We start from the raw sequence: 21,475 nt of genomic DNA on the forward strand, positions 1-21,475 counted from the left end.
GCTTTCTTGGTGGTATTAGGTCCCCAACTCTCGGCTTGCTTCCCTTTCATCTCTTGAGAGAGAAAAGGCGGTGCAGGCCACACCCCAGGGAAACTCCCTGTACATTGGATCAGGGAGATGACCTGCTAAGGGTGTTACCATCCCACTCTAATCCTCTTTAACATAAAATTACAACCACAAAATGGAGGACAACCCCAGAATACTGGGAATCATGGCCTAACCAAGTTGATACACACCTTTCGGGGGACATAATTCAATCCATGACACTCACATACATACACACTAACACAAATATCACCCGCAAGCACAAGACCGGTGCATGGACACACATACGCATTCACACGCGAGCCCACACACTCACTCATTTATGTATGTTATTATTTCAGTTTTTTTTTCTAATCTTAAAATGGACATGGATGACATACTGCTATCAAGTTTTGCCTTATTAAAACTTTATCAATTTATTGATCAGGGTATGATTCTTTATAAAATATGAATTTTTCAAGATTCAAGTTTGAAAATTCTGGTCTTAAGTCCAGTGATGAAGGAGATTTCTTCTGCAGGAGCTGGCTACAAGGCATCGCTCTTGCTTCACACCTCAGTGCCCCCTGGACTCACAGGGAGACAGGAAATCCCGGTGTGAAAAAGAAACAGACCACCCTTCCCCCTCCCCCAAAGCAAAATACCCCCAGTTGTTCCTATTCCTCATCTTCCTTCAGGGCTTAAGTTTTATTAAAATAGAGTTTGAGCTCAGACATCAGTGGGGGAACTTTTTAGTTTCTTATTAACTTGTTAGACAATTAGCTAAGATTCAAATCACAGTACCGAAGGTTTTTGAGAGTTAAAGTTTGTGGATAAAAATCGACATAAATCTAATCCCCGAATGTAAAGATTATTCAAATCCCTACTTCCCCAATTATCTCTGACACCAGCCACCCATGCAGCACTCTCCCTCTGCCCCGAGCCACCTCGAGCTAGGTCAGTGCTCCCGAGCTGAAAGGACACTTTCCTTCAGGCTGCCAAATGGGCAGACAGCAGCTGCAAACTTGTAGTCCACATGACACTCTTACTTCTGATCTGCTGGCCACAAATTCAAGTTTTTCCCACTACCCCTTTAGGATGCTGGCTGCAAGCTTGGGGACCTCCCCTGGCCTCCCTCACTTTCACCTGCTGGCTCTCACTACTCCTTTGGGTTTGGTAATTGGCTGGAATGACTCACAGAACTCACAGGAACTACTATACTTATGATTATGGATTTATTATAGCAAAAGCATACAAATCAGGATCAGCATAAGGAAAAGATGTGTGGGTGAGGCTCGGGAGGGTTCCCAACATGCAGCTTCCATATCCCACAGAGGCCGTATCGCCCTCTGTTTGCCAACCATGAAGCTCTTGTAGCCTCCATGCTCAGTACCTTCACTGGCTTCATTACATAGTCATGATTGAGGCCTCACTGCATATATATATATAATGTGGGTTAAATCATGCCTCCTGAGGTTAGCTGATAGGGGGTCTTTCTGGTTTGGCCAGCTCTCACCCATTAGCACAAATCCTCAGGTGTGGTCTGGAGATTTTAGATAATAAAGATACCTCAACTACTCAGGAAATTCCAAGGGTTGTCTCTCAGGAACCAAGGACAAGGTAAGGTGATTCATAAAGAGTTTGAGAAGTTCTGCTAGAGACAGGGGCACGGAGGCAGGGAATGGATGTAGCCAAGAAGAACCTGTCTGAGAAGGCAGAAATGGAAGAAAATGAAACCTTTTCACGGTATCTTGTTTGGGCAATTTTAACTTCATCTAAGCAAAAAAACGAAGAACACCAAAAAAAAAAAAAAAAAAAAAAAAACTTATTGCAAACATAAGATTGACCCATTTACTACCACACTTAATTTTAAATCCACAATTGAGATGAGGAATAAGCCAATTCTGGAACTCTGAACTAATCATAGTAGTGCCGGACCAGGGAAACTAGCAAAACAAATTTTATTTACTTTTCTGACCCATAAAATCCCTAAGTTATTTTCAGTGATTTAAACATAGGTTTCAATGCCAAACTTGTCTCCACCATACAGTATTATATGCTTGGCATTGAAAAATATGTTTGTCTAGGGCTCCATGATGGCCAGCTACTAGTTAGAACAATAATTGGGCCTCACGACTCCCCAGGATGGAGGGAAGATCCAGGGTCCTGAGAAGGTCATGGGGTGGGAGACACAGGAACATGGGAGAGATGGGCTTCTTTGACACAGGACAAAAGGCTTTTTCTTGACTTCTTTTTATGTTTCATCTCACCTTCCCATTACAGACACAGCTTAATGTTATTTTAACATTATTTTTTATTCCTCCAACAATGTTATTTCTGTGCCACGACTATCTTTCTGTTGTCCCTCTCAAACACTTAGAAACCTGGTGGTAGGAGCAAAAATTCACTGCCTGGTTATGTTTGTACTGATAGTTCAAAGATATTTTAACACTAATGGCACCAACTCCTAAATCTTCACTCAAAATATTATTTGCCATCATTGTACAGAGGGGGAAACGGGCAATGAGGAATCACTCGATTGGGCTACACAGTGGAGCTGGAGTGCAGCTGGTGACAATGCTGACCGTACCTTTCTCCTCCTTTCTGACTGTTCAGCCACCTTTTCCAAGATCTTACGTATTTATCAAAATACAACCTGATGAAGGCAAAGATGCCAGGGCTTGGTCAAGCCTAGAATACAGTCTGCTGCAAGGTATGCAAAGCAGGGAGACCATTTTTAACTCACTGGCTATGGGGAAAACCTGTGCTAACAGCTACTGAGCTTTTTCCTCAGTTGATCTAATTCAGAGAGTCTCACTCAGGTGCTGCAGCGTACCCTGGACACGACCAAGCCAGTGTGAGAACTAAACCTGTAAAAGTGGACAGAAAGAGCTATGAGCAAACTTAGAAAGATGAAAAACTGGCCATCTGGCATTCTTTCCATTAGATTCTTTTGCCTGGAAGGTCTGGCAGGTTTGAGCAGCTTTGCAAGCCTGTTCCAGTACCGCAAGGGATGAGAGTAAAGTACCTTCACCATCTAAACTTCCTCTCTGCCAGGTACATGAAACCAGACAGCGGCGATGACTCGCTCCGTTAGCCTCATGTTTTTAACACGCCTGGTTTCCATGGAAAGCAAGCTGTGGGATAAAGCTGCAAAAAGTGCCCGCTTTCTCTGTACTTTCAGGATTGGACACAAAAGGAAGGCTGGGAAGAAAGGGTGGCTGCTGCCAGACGTGTGAGCTGCAGAGCTGCGGGCCCAGCCACCTCCAGGGCACTTCTGCAAACTCTACCAGAGATTCCAGAGGGCAGGCACCGCCAGCCTTATGTCTGCAGGGCCCCTTCTGCTGTGGCCTTTCTTGTAGCTCAGGGACTGCAGGGGGGCAGCAGCTTCTAGGATTTGGGTCTTCCTCGGGCTTGGTTATCCTAGGGTCAGTCGGCTCTGGCAATGCAGGTCTCCCAGTTGATCTCTTGGCTGTGGAAAGATGACTGGCAAGGGTATCACAAAGCTGTCCCTCACTTATTAGGTTGAGCCAAAGAAGACTGTCAATATTCAACCATTCTGACCTTCAAAAATGGTGATTGCATGTGATTCCACCTAACTTTTACTATGGGTAAAGAAAGGCCAAAACTGAAAACCAAAGAATCTACTGTCTGTATTTGGATGCAGAATCTACTTTCTGTGTTTTCCGGAATATTAGTCTCCCAATTCATTGTTGGCCTTGTCAAGGTTCCTTCACTGACGATAAGCTGTGCTGTTGGTAAGACACAACAGCATAGGTTATATTGACAATGATCAGTGGCTTAATGCCTGGAATCCCGGGCATCAGATTTGAGGTATCTGTTCCTAGAGGAGCTAGTTTCCTAATCTAGCCAAAACAACTAGTTTGTTCAGATACAACAAAGCTTTATAATTTACAGTGCACACAGAGACATACATGCACACATACATGCAACTGGATATTTACTCCTTTCTAGCATGTCCAAGTTTGCAGTAACAGTTTTAATAAGAATTTTTTCTCCTGTCTGCAATGGAGCAGACCTCCGGCTGGTACAACCTTAAGGAGCTCACTGAAATTTCAGAAGAACTGGACAATTATCCTAAGGAGACACAAAGAACTGCTGAGACTTTCACAGGAAGGGCTTCTGGGTCAAAAGGTCAGAAGTGGAGACTGAGTTTCTGGAGTGGTATCCGGGGGACTTTGGGGGCAGGTTGGTGTTAGCAGGCTTCTTCCTGTGGGGAATGTGGCTGTGGGCAGAAAGGGTGGAGTGGAGACCACAGCTTCTCCTGGAGGAGGGAGAACCTTAGGCAGGATGGTGAGGAATTCACCAGAAGCTCTTTTATATCAAACTTTTACCAGGCTCCAGCTTTATAAATAAGCCTAAACAAAGAAAGAAAATAACAGAAAACGATTATAAGTCTTCTGATTTCAACCTGGTGGGACTGCTCTAAGAGGACAGACACAGAAATAAAGGCACATAGATTCACATTTGGACTTCATTCTGTCTGCCCATTCTTATTTTCTTCAGTCAAATTAAGAATCAACTTCTGACTATCTCAGTACCGTATTACCTCACCCTGGATGACCAGTCCTCTCTCTTTTGGCCGTTTCATGGTTCACTGCCACTTTCATGAGAGATATGGAAGTAGAAGGAGTTAAAACTAAAATTGAGCGATCAGGCACCTTTATTGAAAAATTGAAAAATTTAGTGAGACAGGAGGTAGAAACCACAACCTAGAATGGAGTTTTTATACTGACTGTGCATTCAAATTATCCACTATCTCCTCCGTCTTGCTCCTTTAATACATCATTCCTGTTAACAGTTGATCCTTAGGAGAAAAACAAATTTCTTAGACAAGACACATATAGCACTAATCATAAAGGAAAAAAATTAATAAATGCAACTACACTAACATTAAAACTTTTTGTTCATCAAAAAGATACCTTAAAAGAAAGAAACAGACAACTCACCTACTGGAAGGAGATATGTGCGACTTACATAACCAACAAAAGGACTGATTTAATACAAAACATGTAAAGAACTTCTGTAAATCAGTAAGAAAATGTTAAGAAAAAACAAATAGAAAAAGAGATTGAACACACAAATAGGGATTTCACGGAATGGGAAATATATATGGTCAATAAACATACAAAGAGGATACCCCACCCTATATGTGATCGGGGAAATACAAATCAAGAGCACAACGAGATACCATTTTATAACTATTTGCCTGGCAAAAATCAAGAAGTCTGACTTTTACCAGTTGCTGGAGAAGACAGGGATCAAAAGAATCTCCTATATTGCCGGTGGGAGTGTAATTTGGTATAACTTTAGAAATCAGTCTGACATTCTCCTGTTAAGCTGAACACTCACATACCCAGAAATTCTCCTTTTAAGTATGTGCCAAGCTCTCCACTGTGTGCACTACCAGGAGACATGAACAATAATGTTCACAGCCGCCCCATTCACATAGCCGGAGCCCATCGTCAAGAGAAAAGATAAACCCACTGTGGTACAGCTACATGGTGAAATAGCACACAGCAGTAGTATGAGTGAACTACGCAGCCAACAACATGGATGAACCTCAGTTAATATAAAGCTGAGTGAAAAAAAAAAAAAAAATCCCAGAAGAACACATACAGCATTTTTCCTATATAAAACAAACCTGAAGCCAAAACCAAACTCGTTGCCATCGAGTCAATTCCAACTCATAGTGACCCTATAGTACAGAGTAGAACTGCCCCAGAGGGTTTCCAAGGAGCACCTGGTGGATTCGTATTCTTTAGGCATATATATATTTTTGATAAAAATAAAAAGGCCTACAGGAGTGAAAACTAAAATTCTGGATTGCAGTTACTTCTGGGGTAAAAGCAGGAGGGTGAGATGCGGGGGTGGTATGTCAAAGACAATATTAAGATTTTGGTTCTTGTTTGTTGGTAGGCTCCAGGGTGTTCGTTTTTCATTAGTTAAAAATATAAGTACATTAGTGAATGAATAAAGACAAATAAAAGATGACCATCCATATACCAATAATAACTGTGTGTCCTAAATCAAGGATGATGATTACTCCAAACCTGTGTATCTGAGGGCCATTAAAAGAAAAAAGAAAAAACAAAAACACTGAGTATCTAACTCAATTTGTCTAAATCTGAAGCTAACGAAGGCGAGGCTCCAGCGGCTCCTCTAGGCACAGCCCTGTGAGAGAGCTGGGAGCTGTGGGTGCTCACGTTGGGGAGAGGAAGCAGGTGTGCTCAGCAAGCATTTCCACGGATGCATTTCTGGTAAACTGCCTATAGAGACCTCTGAAGGAAGGGACCTGAAGGCAGGGCTCCAAGAGAGCAGGGATATGGTGAGATTTCTTTTCTCCTTTTAAATAGTCAATATTCACTTTTGTTCCCCATTTTGTATTCTTTTTCTTAAAGTGAGCTTCTTGAATTGTATAAGCCTTAGGCTCCACAAAGCCTGGTAATAGTCACCTGGCCACATTCAAAAGGTACAAAAGGACATACAGTGGAATCTCCCTTCCAGCCTACCCAGTTCCCTTCTGAGACAACCAATAAAAATGTGTAACTTGCCTGGGACAGTCTATGCATATATAGAAAAAAAAAATTTTTTTTATACATATATATATATATATATTCAATTTTTTACTTTTCATTTTGAAATAATTTCAGGCTTACAGAAAAACTGCAAGAATAGTACAAACAACTATTTCCCCCCAGACCCTTGGAGAGTTACTTGCCGAAATGTGTGCCAAGTGATAATATATGTCTGTTATTTGTTAGAACATTACTTGCAAGAGCAAGATCGGGAAAACATAAATGTCCAATACTTCCAAGCTCGCTCCAGCACCAGAGCTCATTCTAGTTTTCTCTCTCTGCATACCTGCAGCTCCCTTTTCTGACAGTGTATTTACTTATTTATCAGTCCCCCAGCATGTGCCACCCATCCTCCCGCTGCATTGGCTCTGACACCCCATGCCACTCTCCTTCCTTCCCTCCTTGGGCTCCGACACCCTGCACTGGGCCACACCCTGTGCGGATGCCCCCCCTCACACCACTCTGGCTCAGACGCTCTGCTGGGCCTTCCATGCCCCTCCCTGCATGTAGCCTCCCCCTCATCTCTGAGCCCCCCACTGTGCCAAACCCACCTAATGGCTTTGGAATAAATTATTCAGAAATGAAGGAAGGGGTGAAATGGAAAGAAGGAGAAAAGGGGAAAAAGAAGGGAAGGAGAAGACAATAGGGAAATTGGGATGGTCCCTCCCTTTTTTACACTAATGATAACATGCTATATTCATTATCCTGCACCTTGCATTTTCCATTCAACACTTATTAGAGGTTGCTCCATATCATACATAAAAAGCTTCCTGGTTCTATTTTATGGCTGAACTGCAGTCTACTTAACCAGTCTCCTATTGATGGATAGCTATGTTTTCCCATCTTTTGCTAATGCAAATAACATCGCAATGAGTAACACAGATACACTGGAATTTTGCACGTGTTGACTACAAAAGCCAGCTGCGATCAAGTCGACCTCGGCTCATGCGTGTCACAGTAAAGCTGTGCTCCATAGTGTTTTCAATGGCTGATTTTTTCAAAGTAGATTGCCAGGCCTTTCTTCGATGGTGCATCTGGGTGGCCTTTATAACCTCCAACCTTTTGGTTACCAGCCATGTGCATGTTAGTAGACACGTTGGATCAAGTCCTGAAAATGGGTCAAAAGGTATATGACTTTGTAATTTTGAAAGCTAATGGCAAATAACTCTCTACCAGCCATGTATAAGAATACCTTTGACTTGTTCTTTGCATGACAGGGATTTAAAATTTCTGGGCACGTGTGGGTTATAAACCAAAGCAAAAAAAAAAGAGGGGATAGAGATAGAGAGCTAGCTAGGTAGAAAGATAACAGCAGCTTCTTACCTGTTCCCTCTGTGTGTAGGGTCTGCTCATCAGCACTTCGAACATTACAGGAAACAAAAAATTTCCTTCCTTCAACTTTATCAAGTTGGCTATTTATCACAACAACAGAGCAAAGTGGGACAGGTCTGCAGAAGGAAAAAAATCAGTTTTTACCATATTTTTGTAATACTGAGAGATAACTGAGTTCATGACAAGGGGTGGAAATATATGCTAGCTGATGTTAACGGGCGCTGACTGCCTTAGATGAAGCACAGCTCTCGGCTACCAGCGCTCTCAAGTGGCTGCTGGGCACATGGAACCACACTGCCCTTCTGGATTAGGTTAAAAGAGACTGCCAGCAATTTCAGCTCTGTGACGGCAGACTCTCTGGAGGTCCAGAGCAAAGTCTGAAGGAGCTGAAATCTTTTAAAGCTGTGAAAACAGGGCCACAGGATGGCTCCAGTCAGCTACTCTCAGTACCTCTGTCACAACAAAAATTTCTCACTAATCCTCTTTAGAGTAACTGACACCCTGCACTGGTGTCACTGGTGATAACAGCTTAATGTGTTAAGTCAGCGCTCACCAACAGAACTTTCTATGCTGATAGAAATGTTCTATATCTGGCCAATATGGTAGCCACACATAGCTACTAAGCATTTGAAATGTGGCTAGTGTGAATGAGAAATGCAATCTTTAATTTAAATTAATTTTATTTAAATAGCTACATGTGACTAATGGCTACAGTCACCAATGGGAATCCTGGAGACTCAGTGCCATGATGAAAAGATTATCTCTTTAAAGGTGAAATTTCAGTTGGCAGAAAAGTAAAGCAGAGCAGGAGGATGTTTTTCGTGCTTCTACAGCACCACCAAGAGGACGAAGAAACTACTAGGTGAGAAGACAGCAATCAATGTGACTGCCTCCCTGCCTAGTTTTTGCTTCATGATCTTTTATTATTCCCATCAGCCTTTCCCGAACCTCAAGATGGAACAACCAAGCTTTGTTCCTTTGTTGAGCCAATTCAAGATGTACTAAGACCTAGGGGACATCAGGTGTTCTTACCTGCCCGGCATCTCACTTTCCTACCAATACTACCCCCTTCATTTATCTACGCCCTACCCCTCACCTCTGTTTCTTTCATACACTCACACAGCCCTTTCTGTGGAGAATCACCTCTCCCCCATTCTTAGCCCATGGGGGTTGACTAGAGTTGACCCCACCCTCTGATCAGTCAATCCTGGGACTTTGATGGAGTTCTCAGGGCTCAGTTGTTCTTCTGCTGGGGTTGCTAGGCTTGCAGAAACAAGCCTGGCTGGTGGCCATTGTGCCGTCATGTGGATGAAGGAAATGCACAGGAAAGCATGGCTGAGACATAGAAACAGACTACTAATAACATTGTCGGGCACTGACATCCAGTCACGCATATCTTCTCAACCACAAAAGCCAACACGTTCCCTTTTTTGTTTAGGCTAGTGTGAGTTAGGAGTTCTAGCCCTTGCAATGGAAAGAGTCCTTGATTAACAGACAGGATAAGAGAAAGGATCTCAGAAAAAACAAAATAATATACTACCTATGTAGAGTACAATTTTCTAAATGTAACTCATACTTAGGCACAGATTAGTTTTATTAGCATAAAAAACAGGCTTCAATTTCCCTTAAGAACAGCAACCAGACAAGGATGTCCTTTATCACCGCTCTTATTCAACATTGTGCTAGAGGTCCTAGCCAGAGCAGTTAGGCTAGACAAAGAAATAAAAGGCATCCGGATTGGCAAGGAGGAAGTAAAATTATCTCTATTTGCAGATGACATGATCTTATACACAGAAAACCCTAAGGAATCCTCCAGAAAACTACTGAAACTAATAGAAGACTTTGGCAGAGTCTCAGGTTATAAGATAAACATACAAAACTCACTTGGATTCCTCTACATCAACAAAAAGAACCTCGAAGAGGAAATCACCAAATCAATACCATTCACAGTAGCCCCCAAGAAGATAAAATACGTAGGAATAAATCTTACCAAAGATGTAAAAGACCTATACAAAGAAAACTACAAAGTACTACTACAAGAACTAAAAAGGACCTACTTAAGTAGAAAAACATACCTTGCTCATGGATAGGAAGACTTAATATTATAAAAATGTCTATTCTACCAAAAGCCATCTATACATACAATGCACTTCCGATCCAAATTCCAATGTCATTTTTTAATGTGATGGAGAAACAAATCACCAACTTCATATGGAAGGGAAAGAAGCCTCGAATAAGTAAAAAAAAAAAAAAAAAAGCATTACTGAAAAAGAAGAAGAAAGTGGGAGGCCTCACTCTACCTGATTTCAGAACCTATTATACAGCCACAGTAGTCAAAACAGCCTGGTACTGGTACAACAACAGGCACATAGACCAATGGAACAGAATTGAGAACCCAGATATAAATCCATCCACATATGAGCAGCCGATATTTGACAAAGGACCAGTGTCAGTTAATTGGGGAAAAGATAGTCTTTTTAACAAATGGTGCTAGCATAACTGGATATCCATTTGCAAAGAAATGAAACAAGACCCATACCTCACACCATGCACAAAAACTAACTCCAAGTGGATCAAAGACCTAAACATAAAGACCAAAACGATAAAGATCATGGAAGAAAAAATAGGGACAACCTTAGGAGCCCTAATACAAGGCATAAACAGAATACAAAACATTACCAAAAATGACGAAGAGAAACCAGATAACTGGGAGCTCCTAAAAATCAAACACCTATGCTCATCTACAGACTTCACCAAATGAGTAAGAAGACCTCCTACAGATTGGGAAAAAATTTTCAGCTATGACATCTCCAACCAGCGCCTGATCTCTAAAATCTATATGATTCTGTTAAAACTCAACCACAGAAAGACAAACAACCCAATCAAGAAGTGGGCAAAGGATATGAACACGCACTTCACTAAAGAAGATATTCAGGCTGCTAACAGATACATGAGAAAATGCTCTCGATCATTAGCCATTAGAGAAATGCAAATTAAAACTACGATGAGATTCCATCTCACTCCAACGAGGCTGGCATGAATCCAAAAAACACAAAATAATAAATGTTGGAGAGGCTGCGGAGAGATTGGAACTCTTATACACTGCTGGTGGGAATGTAAAATGGTACAACCACTTTGGAAATCTATATGGCGTTATTCTAAACAGTTAGAAATAGAACTACCATACAACCCAGAAATCCCACTCCTTGGAATATACCCTAGAGAAATAAGGGCCTTTACCCGAACAGATATATGCACACCCATGTTTACTGCAGCTGTTTACAATAGCAAAAAGCTGGAAGCAACCAAGGTGTCCATCGACAGATGAATGGTTAAATAAATTGTGGTATATTCACACAGTGCAATACTACGCATCGATAAAGAACAGTGACGAATCTGTGAAACACTTCATAACATGGAGGAACCTGGAAGGCATTATGCTGAGTGAAATCAGTCAGAGGTAAAAGGACAAATATTGTATAAGACCACTATTATAAGATCTTGAGAAATAGTATAAACTGAGAAGAACACATACTTTTGTGGTTACGAGGTGGGGAGGGAGGGAGGGTGGGAGAGGGTTTTTTACTGATTAGTTAATAGATAAGAACTACTTTAGGTGAAGGGAAGGACAATACTCAATACATGGAAGGTCAGCTCAACTGGACTGGACCAAAAGCAAAGAAGTTTCTGGGATAAACTGAATGCTTCAAAGGTCAGCGGAGCAAGGGCGGGGGTTTGGGGACCATGGTTTAAGGGGACTTCTAAGTCAATTGGCAAAATAATTCTATTATGAAAACATTCTGCATCCCACTTTGAAATGTGGCGTCTGGGGTCTTAAATGCTAACAGGCGGCCATCTAAGATGCATCAGTTGGTCTCAACCCACCTGGATCAAAGAAGAATGAAGAACACCAAGGTCACACGATAAGTATGAGCCCAAGAGACAGAAAGGGCCACATGAACCAGAGACTTACATCATCCTGAGACCAGAAGAACTAGATGGTGCCCGGCCACAACCGATGACTGCCCTGAGCACAACGGAGAACCCCTGAGGGAGCAGGAGATCAGCGGGATGCAGACCCCAAATTCTCACAAAAAGACCATATTTAATGGTCTGACTGAAACTAGAGGAATCCTGGCGGTCATGGTCCCCAAACCTTCTGTTGGCACAGGACAGGAACCATTCCCGAAGACAACTCATCAGACATGGGAGGGACTGGACAGTGGGTAGGAGAGAGATGCTGATGAAGAGTGAGCTACTTGTATCAGGTGGACACTTGAGACTGTGTTGGCATCTCCTGTCTGGAGGGGGGATGGAAGGGTAGAGAGGGTTGGAAGCTGGCAAAATTGTTACGAAAGGAGAGACTGGAAGGGCTGACTCATTGGGGACAGCAAGTGGGAGTATGGAGTAAGGTGTATATAAACTTATATGTGACAGACTGAAAAAAAAAAAAAAATAGGCTTCAGATAATTTTCCTCAATCCAGTTTTACTAGACAACTTACTTAGATTTGTATTAGAGGCAGAAAGGTGATAATAAAGGTATCAGCAAAACTGAAAATAAAATTAAGAGAAAACACAGATTTATCAAAGCCAAAAGTTAGCTCTTTGACAAGACTAAATACTCTCTGGCAAGATAACAAAAAAAGAAAAAAAAAAACCCAACTCATTGCCATTGAAGTGATTCTAACTCATGGCAACCCTATAGGACAGAGTAGACCTGTCCCATAGGGTTTCCAAGGCTGTCAGTCTTTATGGAAGCAGACTGCCACATCTTTCTCCCACAGAGCAATTGGTGGGTTTGAACTGCCAACCTTTCAGTTAGCAGCTGAGTGCCTAACCACTGTCCCACCAGGGCTCCTGTCTGGCAAGACAGATCAAGAAAAATTACAGCATAAATAAATACTACTGGAGCCAAAACAAACATAACTATAGATTTGGAAGAGATAGAAAAATCGAGAGTAGTATGAGTAACTTCATGTCAATAAATCTAAAAACAGATAAAATGGAAACATTTGCAAAAAAACATGTAACCATAATTAACAAAAAAAAGATAAAGCTTGAATGGTTGGATAAAGAAGACACTGTGAACTGTACATGTGAAGACTGTGGAAAGGGCAAATGTTTTGGTTACCTATTTATCACACACACAAAATGGCATGGACCCTGAAAGATAGTGGAGCCATACTCAGGAAGGAGCCTGGATCTCTAAATCACTTCATAGGGTAAAGTCCCTCACTGACCTGGGATAACGGCACAGGATTATTATTTAAACAAAACGTCAATTGGTTTAAGCTTGTACAATATGGAGATTATTACAGCAGCTAGTGTTACACTAATTTACTGCAGATTTTTAAAAAATACCCTTATTTTTCAATTATCAAACTGGAAGACCAGTTAATAGGACCAGTATTCAAATTTATGCACCAACCACTAATGCCAAAGATGAAGAAACTGAAGATTTTTACCAACTTCTGCAGCCTGAAATTGATCAAACATGCAACTAAGATGCACTGATAATTACCGGTGATCGGAAGGGAAAAATTGGAAACGAAGAAGGATCGGTAGTCGGAAAATATGGCCTTGGTGACCGAGACGAAGCCAGAGATGGAATGACAGAATTCTGCAAGACCAAATACCTTTTTCCAACAACATAAACAGCAGTCTGGATGTAAAACAAAGGAATCGAATCGACTACATCTTTGGGAAGAGACAGGGTAGAAGCTTAATATTATCAGTCAGAACAAGGCCAGGGGCCGACTGCAGAAGAGGCCATCAATTGCTCATATGCAAGTTAAAAAATGAAGATGAAGAAAATTAAAACAAGTTCATGTCAGCCAAAGTACGACCATGAGTATATCCCACCTGAATGTAGAGACCATCTCAAGAATAAATTTGACTCGTTGAACATTAATGACCAAAGACCAGATGAGCTGTGGGATGGCATCAAGGACACCATACATGAAGAAAGCAAAAAGGTCATTAAAAAGAAAGGAAAGAAGGAAAAGAGCAAAATGGATGTCAGAAGAAACTCTTAAACTTGCCCTTGAACACAGAGCAGCTAAACCAAAAGGAAGAAATGATGAAGTAAAAGAGCTGAACAGATTTCAAAGAGCAGCTCCAGAAGACAAAGTAAAGTATTATAACGACACGTGCAAAGACCTGGAGTTAGAAAACCAAAAGGGAAGAACAGGCTTGGCATTTCTCAAGCTGAAAGGACTGAAGAAAAAAATTCAAGCCTCGAGTTGCAATACTGAAGGTTTCAACAGGCAAAACATTTAACAATGCAAGAAGCATCAAAAGAAGACAGAAGGAATACACAGAGTCACTGTACCAAAAAGAATTAGTCGATGCTCAACCATTTCAGGAGGTAGCATGCTGCATTGGAGGCGCTGGTAAAAAGCAAGGCTATTAAAAACAAGTGCTCACTCATCTATGCCAAGAAATTTGGAAGACAGCGACCTTGCCAACTGACTGGGAGAGATCCATATTTATGCCTATTTCTAAGAAAGGTGATCCAACAGCATGTGGAAATGATCAAATAATACTATTAATATCACACACAAGTAAAATTTTGCTGAAGATCATCCAAAAGTGGCTGCAGCAGTATATCAACAGGAAACTGCCAGAAATTCAGGCCAGATTCAGAAGAGGACGTGGAACCAGGGATATCATTGCTGATGTCAGAGGGATCCTGGCTGAAAGCAGAGAATATCAGAAAGATGTTTACCTGTGTTTTATTGACTATGCAAAGGCATTCAACTGTGTGGATCATAAGAAATTATGGATAACATTGTGAAAAGTGGGAATTCTGGAACACTTAATTGTGCTCATGAGGAACCTATACACAGATCAAGAGTAGTTCAAACAGAACAAAGGGATACTTCGTGGTTTAAAATCAGGAAAGGCGTGCATCAGGGTTGTATCCTTTCACCATACTTACTCAAACTGTATGCTGAGCAAATAATCCGAGAACCTGGACTATATGAAGAGGAACTAGGCATCAGGATTGGAGGAAGACTTATTAACAGCCTACAATATGTAGATGACACAACCTTGCTTGCTGAAAGTGAAGAGGACTTGAAGTACTTATTGATGAAGATAACAGACTCTAGCCTTCAGTATGGATTACACCCGAACATAATGAAAACAAAAATTATCACAACTGGACCAGTAAACAACATCATGATAAATGGAAAAAATATTGACATTGTCGAGGATTTCATTTTACTTTGATCTCAACGCCCATGGAAGCAGCAGTCAGGAAATCAAACAACATTATCATGTTGGGCAAATCCGCTGCAAAAGACCTCTGTAAAGTGTTGAAAAGCAAAGATGTCACTTTGAGGACTAAGGTGCACCAGACCCCAGCTATGGTATTTTCAATTGCCTCATAAACATATGAAAGCTGGACAATGAATAAGGAAGACCAAAGAGGAATTGATGTCTTTGAATTATAGTACTGGAGAAGAATATTGAATATACCACAGACTGCCAGAAGAATGAACCAATCTGTCTTGGAAGAAATATAGCCAGAATGTTCCTTACAAGTGAGAATAGCGAGACGTAGTCTCATGTACTCTAGACAAGTTATCAGGAGGGACCAATCCCTGGAGAAGGACACTATGCTTGATAAAGTAAAGGGTCAGTGAAAGAGAGGTGCCCTGGTAGTGCAGTGGTTAAGAGCTATGGTTGGCAGTTTGAATCCACCAGCTGCTCCTTCGAAACCCTATGGGGCAGTTCTACTCTGTCCTATAGGGTCGCTGTGAATCGGAATCCAATCGACAGCAATGGGAATGAGTGAAAAAGAAGAAGATCCTCAGCAAGATAGATTGACAGTGTCTGCAACGATGGGCTCAAGCATAGCAACGATTGTGAGGATGGTGCAGGACCCCCAGGCAGTGTTTCGTTCTGTTGTACATAGGGTTGCCATGAGTCAGAACAGACCTGATGGCACCTAACAACAACAACAACAAAGTTCTACGTATGTTCAATAAATGATGCTTGTTATCTCGTGGTGTTTAAACCTTTTCTTTTCCAATGTTTTTGTCTGCCTGACCTATCGGTAATTGAGAACAGTGTGCTGGAATCTCTCACTGTAAAGGTGGATTAGCCAATTTCTTTCTATAGTTCTACCCACTTTTTTTTAATTGTGCTTTAAAGTTTACAGAACTAGCTTCTCATTAAACAATTAGTACACATATTGTTCTGTGACACTGGTTGCCAACTCCATGTCAACACTCTCCCCTTCTTGACCTTGGGTTTCCCATTACCTGCTTTCCTGTCCCCTTCTGCCTTCTTGCCTTGCCCCTGGGCTGATGTGCCCATTTAGTCTCGTTTTGTTTGAAGGGCCTGTCTAATCTTTGGCTGAAGGGTGAACTTGAGGAATGACTTCATTACTGAGCTAAAAGGGTGTCAGGGGGCCACACTTGTGGGATTTCTCCAGTCTTTAACAGACCAGTTAAGTCTGTCCTTTTTTGTGAGTCTGAATTTTGTTCTACATTTTTCTTCAGCTATGTCTGGGACCCTCTATTGTGATTCCTGTCAGAGCAGTCGGTGGTGGTTACACCATCTAGTTGTACTGGACTCAGGCTGGTGGAGGCTGTAGTACCTGTGATCCATTTGGTTCTACCAGTTTTGCTTATGAAGTATTACTTTATTAGATACATACAGATTTAGAATTGTTATCGTTTGCTATTGAATTGAAACTTTTATCATGAAGTATGTATGGACCACAAAGTGTAAAATATTTATAGAAAAAGTTTGTTGACCCCCTGAGATAAACTAATAATATTTGCTAGGGGGAAAGAGTCCTTTTCTATAGAATGCCCTTAGTAGGATATATCTGGCTAAGGATTACTTACAGTAAATAAACACAGAATCTATGAAGCATGGCTCCCTGACGACTGTCACATGAAGCCATTCAACTCTTTGGGATATAAAATGGAGATGTTTTGTAACTTAAACGCTCCCTACTGTATGAGGTAATAACCGTAAAACCTTACTTGGAGACCTCATCTATTGGACTCTGTTCTTAGACTTTATTCTGCCCCACTGTTCTCTTTCTCTATTCCTGTGCCAGTATCCATGCTATTCTGTTGACTGTGGAAGTACAGCTGGTATGGCTGAACAATTAAATGAGATTAAATTAAATTAGAGCTTTACGTTTGATCGATACTGTGCTGTAACGTGCTTCTCTTACGTGGTCTTTCTGGCCCTGGTTTTGCAATTCTCTCAGAATGATTGGCTGGGCTGCAAGCTGCCACGTGATTGGTTGGTTTGCTATGCACATAGCCAATCCATCCAACAGGATTGGCTGGTTTACCATCCTCTTAGGAAAGGCATATCTTGAAATTGACAAGGAGTTTTCCTAATACGCGGCCATCTCACAGAAGATTTTTTTGAACTTCACGATCAACAAGAGTCTGGAGAGGGCTGTGTCCTTTGACCTGAGGTGGCTGTGCTGAGAACCTCCTAGTCCCACATATAAGAACTATAATATGGGCCACAGTCTGTAACACTGAGCTGATAACACAGAAGAGGCCCAGAAAGGGCCCAGTGGCAGAGCCAGCAAGTGAGCATAGTGCCAGTGGGCAGAGTCGGTGCAAGGTGTGGAGCTGGGCACCTCCAGGCTAGAGGTTGCCAGTATTGCTGGGTGCCCTGTAAAGGGGAAGCAGCCACAGCTGGGGCCCATGCAGGCAGACGCCTCAGCAGAGTAAGCAGCAGCTTAGGGGCTAAGATGGTCTGCCTTTGGCAGTGGCAGGCACATTGGCTGTACTGAGAGCTGTAATATTAAGGCTAAGAAGAGGCTGAGAGGGGGCCTGCCCAGAGGGCTGAAAGGAGGCCTACCCAGGGGGCCGACTGGAGGCCTGTCCAAAGGGCCAAGAGGTTGCCTGCAGAGGGTTGGGCATACACTGTACAGAGATTGCCCATAGAACAGTTTTGCCTCAAGAGCTGTTGTAATGCTGACCTAACCCTGGCACTGGCTGGGGTTATCCTGGAGCTGCCGGTTGAGAGTAGACCAGTAAGCACAGGGGGCCAGACCTGGCCAGAAAAAGTTGCGGAGAGATAGAGAACACAGCCATGCCACACGTGACCTGAGCTGATGACATAACCTGTTGACACCTGATCCACAGGACACCCACCCAGTGACACAGAAATGGACATGGGTAATTTGGGAAGGGTGAGTGGGTCCACTTTCAGACACAAGTGGATTCCTCTTCTATGACGCTAAGTGGGGTACTCGTGGGGTGGAGGAGGCTGGTTCACTTCAAATCTGTTCCTGTTGTTTACTCTATGCTTTCTATAAGTAATCTGCTCCTGTTTTTTACTGTCTACCTTCTATAAACAATAATAACAGCCTTCAACTGTCAACACTTTGTAAAGTGTCTGTGTGTGTGACCCAATCAGATCGGATAGTAGAGTCCATTGAAACTAAATGGGCACATCAGCCCAGGGGCAAGGATTAGAAGGCAGGAGGAGGCAGGAAAGCTGGTAATGGGGAACCCAAGGTCGCGAAGGGGAGAGTGTTGATATGTTGTGGGGTTGTTAACCAATGTCATAAAACAATACGTGTACTAACTGTTTAATGAGAAGCTAGTTTGTTCTGTAAACCTGCATCTAAGGCACAATTAAAAAAAAAGAAAAAAAGTCCTACACTCAGAAAATACATATTGTATGATTCATTTACATCAAGAAGAAAAACAAAGGATCACTGATATGTGTGTATATATTTGTAAATACATAGGAAGAGATCTAGAAGGCTACACCTAAAATGTTGACAGAGATTTCTTCTAGAGAGTGAAATTACAGAGGCAGGGAGAGAAAGTAAAAGCAGGATTTTTGCTTTTGCCTCTAAATCTGATAGCTTGAACTTTTTACAACAGACATGATTAATGTTTGTAATTTTCTTAAAAGATGGAAACACAGGTACAATTTACATGTTTGGCAAAGGAGAGTAAAAATCCTAAATGAAAATATAAAAAAAAGCATAGTAGACTCCTCATCCTAGCAGTTTCACTATTGCTTGGGATTTAGAGTATAACCTGTGTGTTTATGCGCACAGTTTAGACATGAAATTCAGCTTGCTGCCCTTTTATTTTTCTGTGTAAAGTTATGTAAAACCCTTAAACTGGATATTGGTGCTCTGCCCTGATCACAGAGTTAGAAATGTCTGGGAATTGATGGCCCCTCACAGTGGCCTGTACTCTATAACCCATACGTGAGAGAGTATGAAGACCCCAGCTTCCCTCCTTGGGGTAGGGACAACTCTGAGGCACAAATCTCACTCCCCAGTTCCCATGCATGATCAGGCTGGAGCCACCCTTTGCAGGACTTTGAGAGCTCACACTTGGCTGGCTTCCTCCCCTTCCCAGTCCTGCCTCTCCCTCTCCCTTACTAGCGACCCCCCGGGAGTGCTTCCTGAAGAATCAATTGCACACAAATCTTCATCAAAGGTTGGCTACTGGGGAAGCTGACCTATGATCCCTAAGGAGAAGTGAAAATTCCTATGAATTTACCTTTTAAAACTGATGTCGAGATTAGCAGTCATGACAGGTCCCCCAGCTACCATGGCATTTGTACCAAGAGTAATGTCAATCAGGGTCGCAAGGGCACCTCCGTGAAGGAATCTAGTTACAGAAGGAGGGGACAAAATGTTTTCAGAACTTCTGATAACAGAGAGTCTTTCTCTTGACAGAAAAATTACCCTGGTATCTCCATACGTTTACTTAGGAAAGGTCCATTTAGCCCGTGTTCAGGGTACTGAATATCAAATAATATCCACGTATCTGAATTTATTTTGTTCATAGCATAATAGTGTAGTCTTAAACATTTGTAATAAATCTGGAATTTAATACCCAGAGCACAAGCACAAAGGTAAAATATAATTCTGAAAACCTATATTTTGTTTCTTTTATTATTGTACTTTAAGTGAAAGTTTACAGTTCAAGTCAATTTGTCATACAAAAATTTATACACACATTGTTATGTGACCCTAGTTACTCTCGCTATAATGTGACAGCATACTCCTCCTTTCTACCTGGATTTCCTGTGTCCATTCAACCAGCTCCTGTCCCTTTCTACCTTCTCATCTCACCTCCGGACAGAAGCTGCCCATTTAGTCTCATGTATCTATTTGAGCTAAGAAGCACTCTCTTCACGAGTATCATTTTATACCTTATGTTGTTAGGTGCCGTCGAGTTGGTTTCGACTCATAGCGACCCTATGCACAACAGAATGAAACACTGCCCGGTCCTGTGCCATCCTCAGAATCGTTGTTATGCTTGAGCTCATTGTTGCAGCCACTGTGTCAATCCACCTCATTGAGGGTCTTCCTCTTTTCCACTGACCCTGTACTCTGCCAAGCATGATGTCCTTCTCCAGGGACTGATCCCTCCTGACAACATGTCCAAAGTATGTAAGACACAGTCTCACCATCCTCGCCTCTAAGGAGCATTCTGGTTGCACTTCTTCCAAGACAGATTTGTTCGTTCTTTTGGCAGTCCATGGTATATTCAATATTCTTCGCCAACACCACAATTCAAAGGCATCAACTCTTCTTTGGTCTTCCTTATTCATTGTCCAGCTTTCACATGCATATGATGTGATTGAAAATATCATGGCTTGGGTCAGGCGCACCTTAGTCTTCAGGGTGACATCTTTGTTCTTCAACACTTTGAAGAGGTCCTTTGCAGAAGATTTACCCAATGCAATGCGTCTTTTGATTTCTTGACTGTTGCTTCCATAGCTGTTGATTGTGGATCCAGGTAAAATGAAATCCCTGACAACTTCAATCTTTTCTCCGCTTATCATGATGTTGCTCATTGGTCCAGTTGTGAGGATTTTTGTTTTCTTTATGTTGAGGTGTAATCCATACTGAAGGCTGTGGTCTTTGATCTTCATTAAAAGTGCTTCAAGTCCTCTTCACTTTCAGCAAGCAAGGTTGTGTCATCGGCATAACGCAGACTGTTAATGAGTCTTCCTCCAATCCTGATGCCCCGTTCTTCTTCATACAGTCCAGCTTCTCGTATTATTTGTTCAGCATACAGATTAAATAGGTATGGTGAAAGAATACAACCCTGAGGCATGCCTTTCCTGACTTTAAACCAATCAGTATCCCCTTGTTCTGTCTGAACAACTGCCTCTTGATCTATGTAAGGGTTCCTCATGAGCACAATTAAGTGTTCTTTGCAGTGTTATCCATAGTTTGTTATGATTCACACAGTTGAATGCCTTTGCATAATCAATAAAACACAGGTAAACATCCTTCCGGTATTCTCTGCTTTCAGCCAGGATCCATCTGACATCAGCAATGATACCCCTGGTTCCACGTCCTCTTCTGAATCCGGCCTGAATTTCTGGCAGTTCGCTGTCGATATACTGCTGCAGCTGTTTTTGAATGATCTGCAGCAAAATTTTGCTTGCACGTGATATTAATGATATTGTTCTATAATTTCCACATTCGGTTGGATCACCTTTCTTGGGAATAGGCATAAATATGGATCTCTTCCAATCAGTTGGCCAG

General features: G+C 41.9%; 1 protein-coding gene across 4 annotated transcripts in view; it reads right to left on the reverse strand.

Moving 5' to 3' along the window:
• Positions 1–622: 622 nt before the first annotated feature.
• Positions 623–21,475, reverse strand: part of THEM4 (thioesterase superfamily member 4) — a 72,696-nt gene continuing 51,843 nt past the window's right edge. Inside the window, exons 4-7 of one of the 4 annotated variants that reach the window (XR_007516795.1) lie at positions 19,470–19,580; positions 7,944–8,068; positions 4,592–7,728; positions 623–4,400 (exon numbers count right to left, since the gene is read on the reverse strand). Coding sequence is in view for 3 of the 4 variants with exons in the window: in XM_049880502.1 (XP_049736459.1) it covers positions 4,360–4,400; positions 7,558–7,728; positions 7,944–8,068; positions 19,470–19,580 (448 nt within the window). In the remaining variant the exon portion in view is untranslated. The remainder of the gene's footprint in view (positions 4,401–4,591; positions 7,729–7,943; positions 8,069–19,469; positions 19,581–21,475) is intronic. The other 3 variants (XM_049880503.1, XM_049880502.1, XM_049880504.1) reach the window with 3 other exon arrangements.

The sequence above is a fragment of the Elephas maximus genome, chromosome 3 (assembly GCF_024166365.1).
Source record: "Elephas maximus indicus isolate mEleMax1 chromosome 3, mEleMax1 primary haplotype, whole genome shotgun sequence".
Lineage (NCBI taxonomy): Eukaryota > Metazoa > Chordata > Mammalia > Proboscidea > Elephantidae > Elephas > Elephas maximus.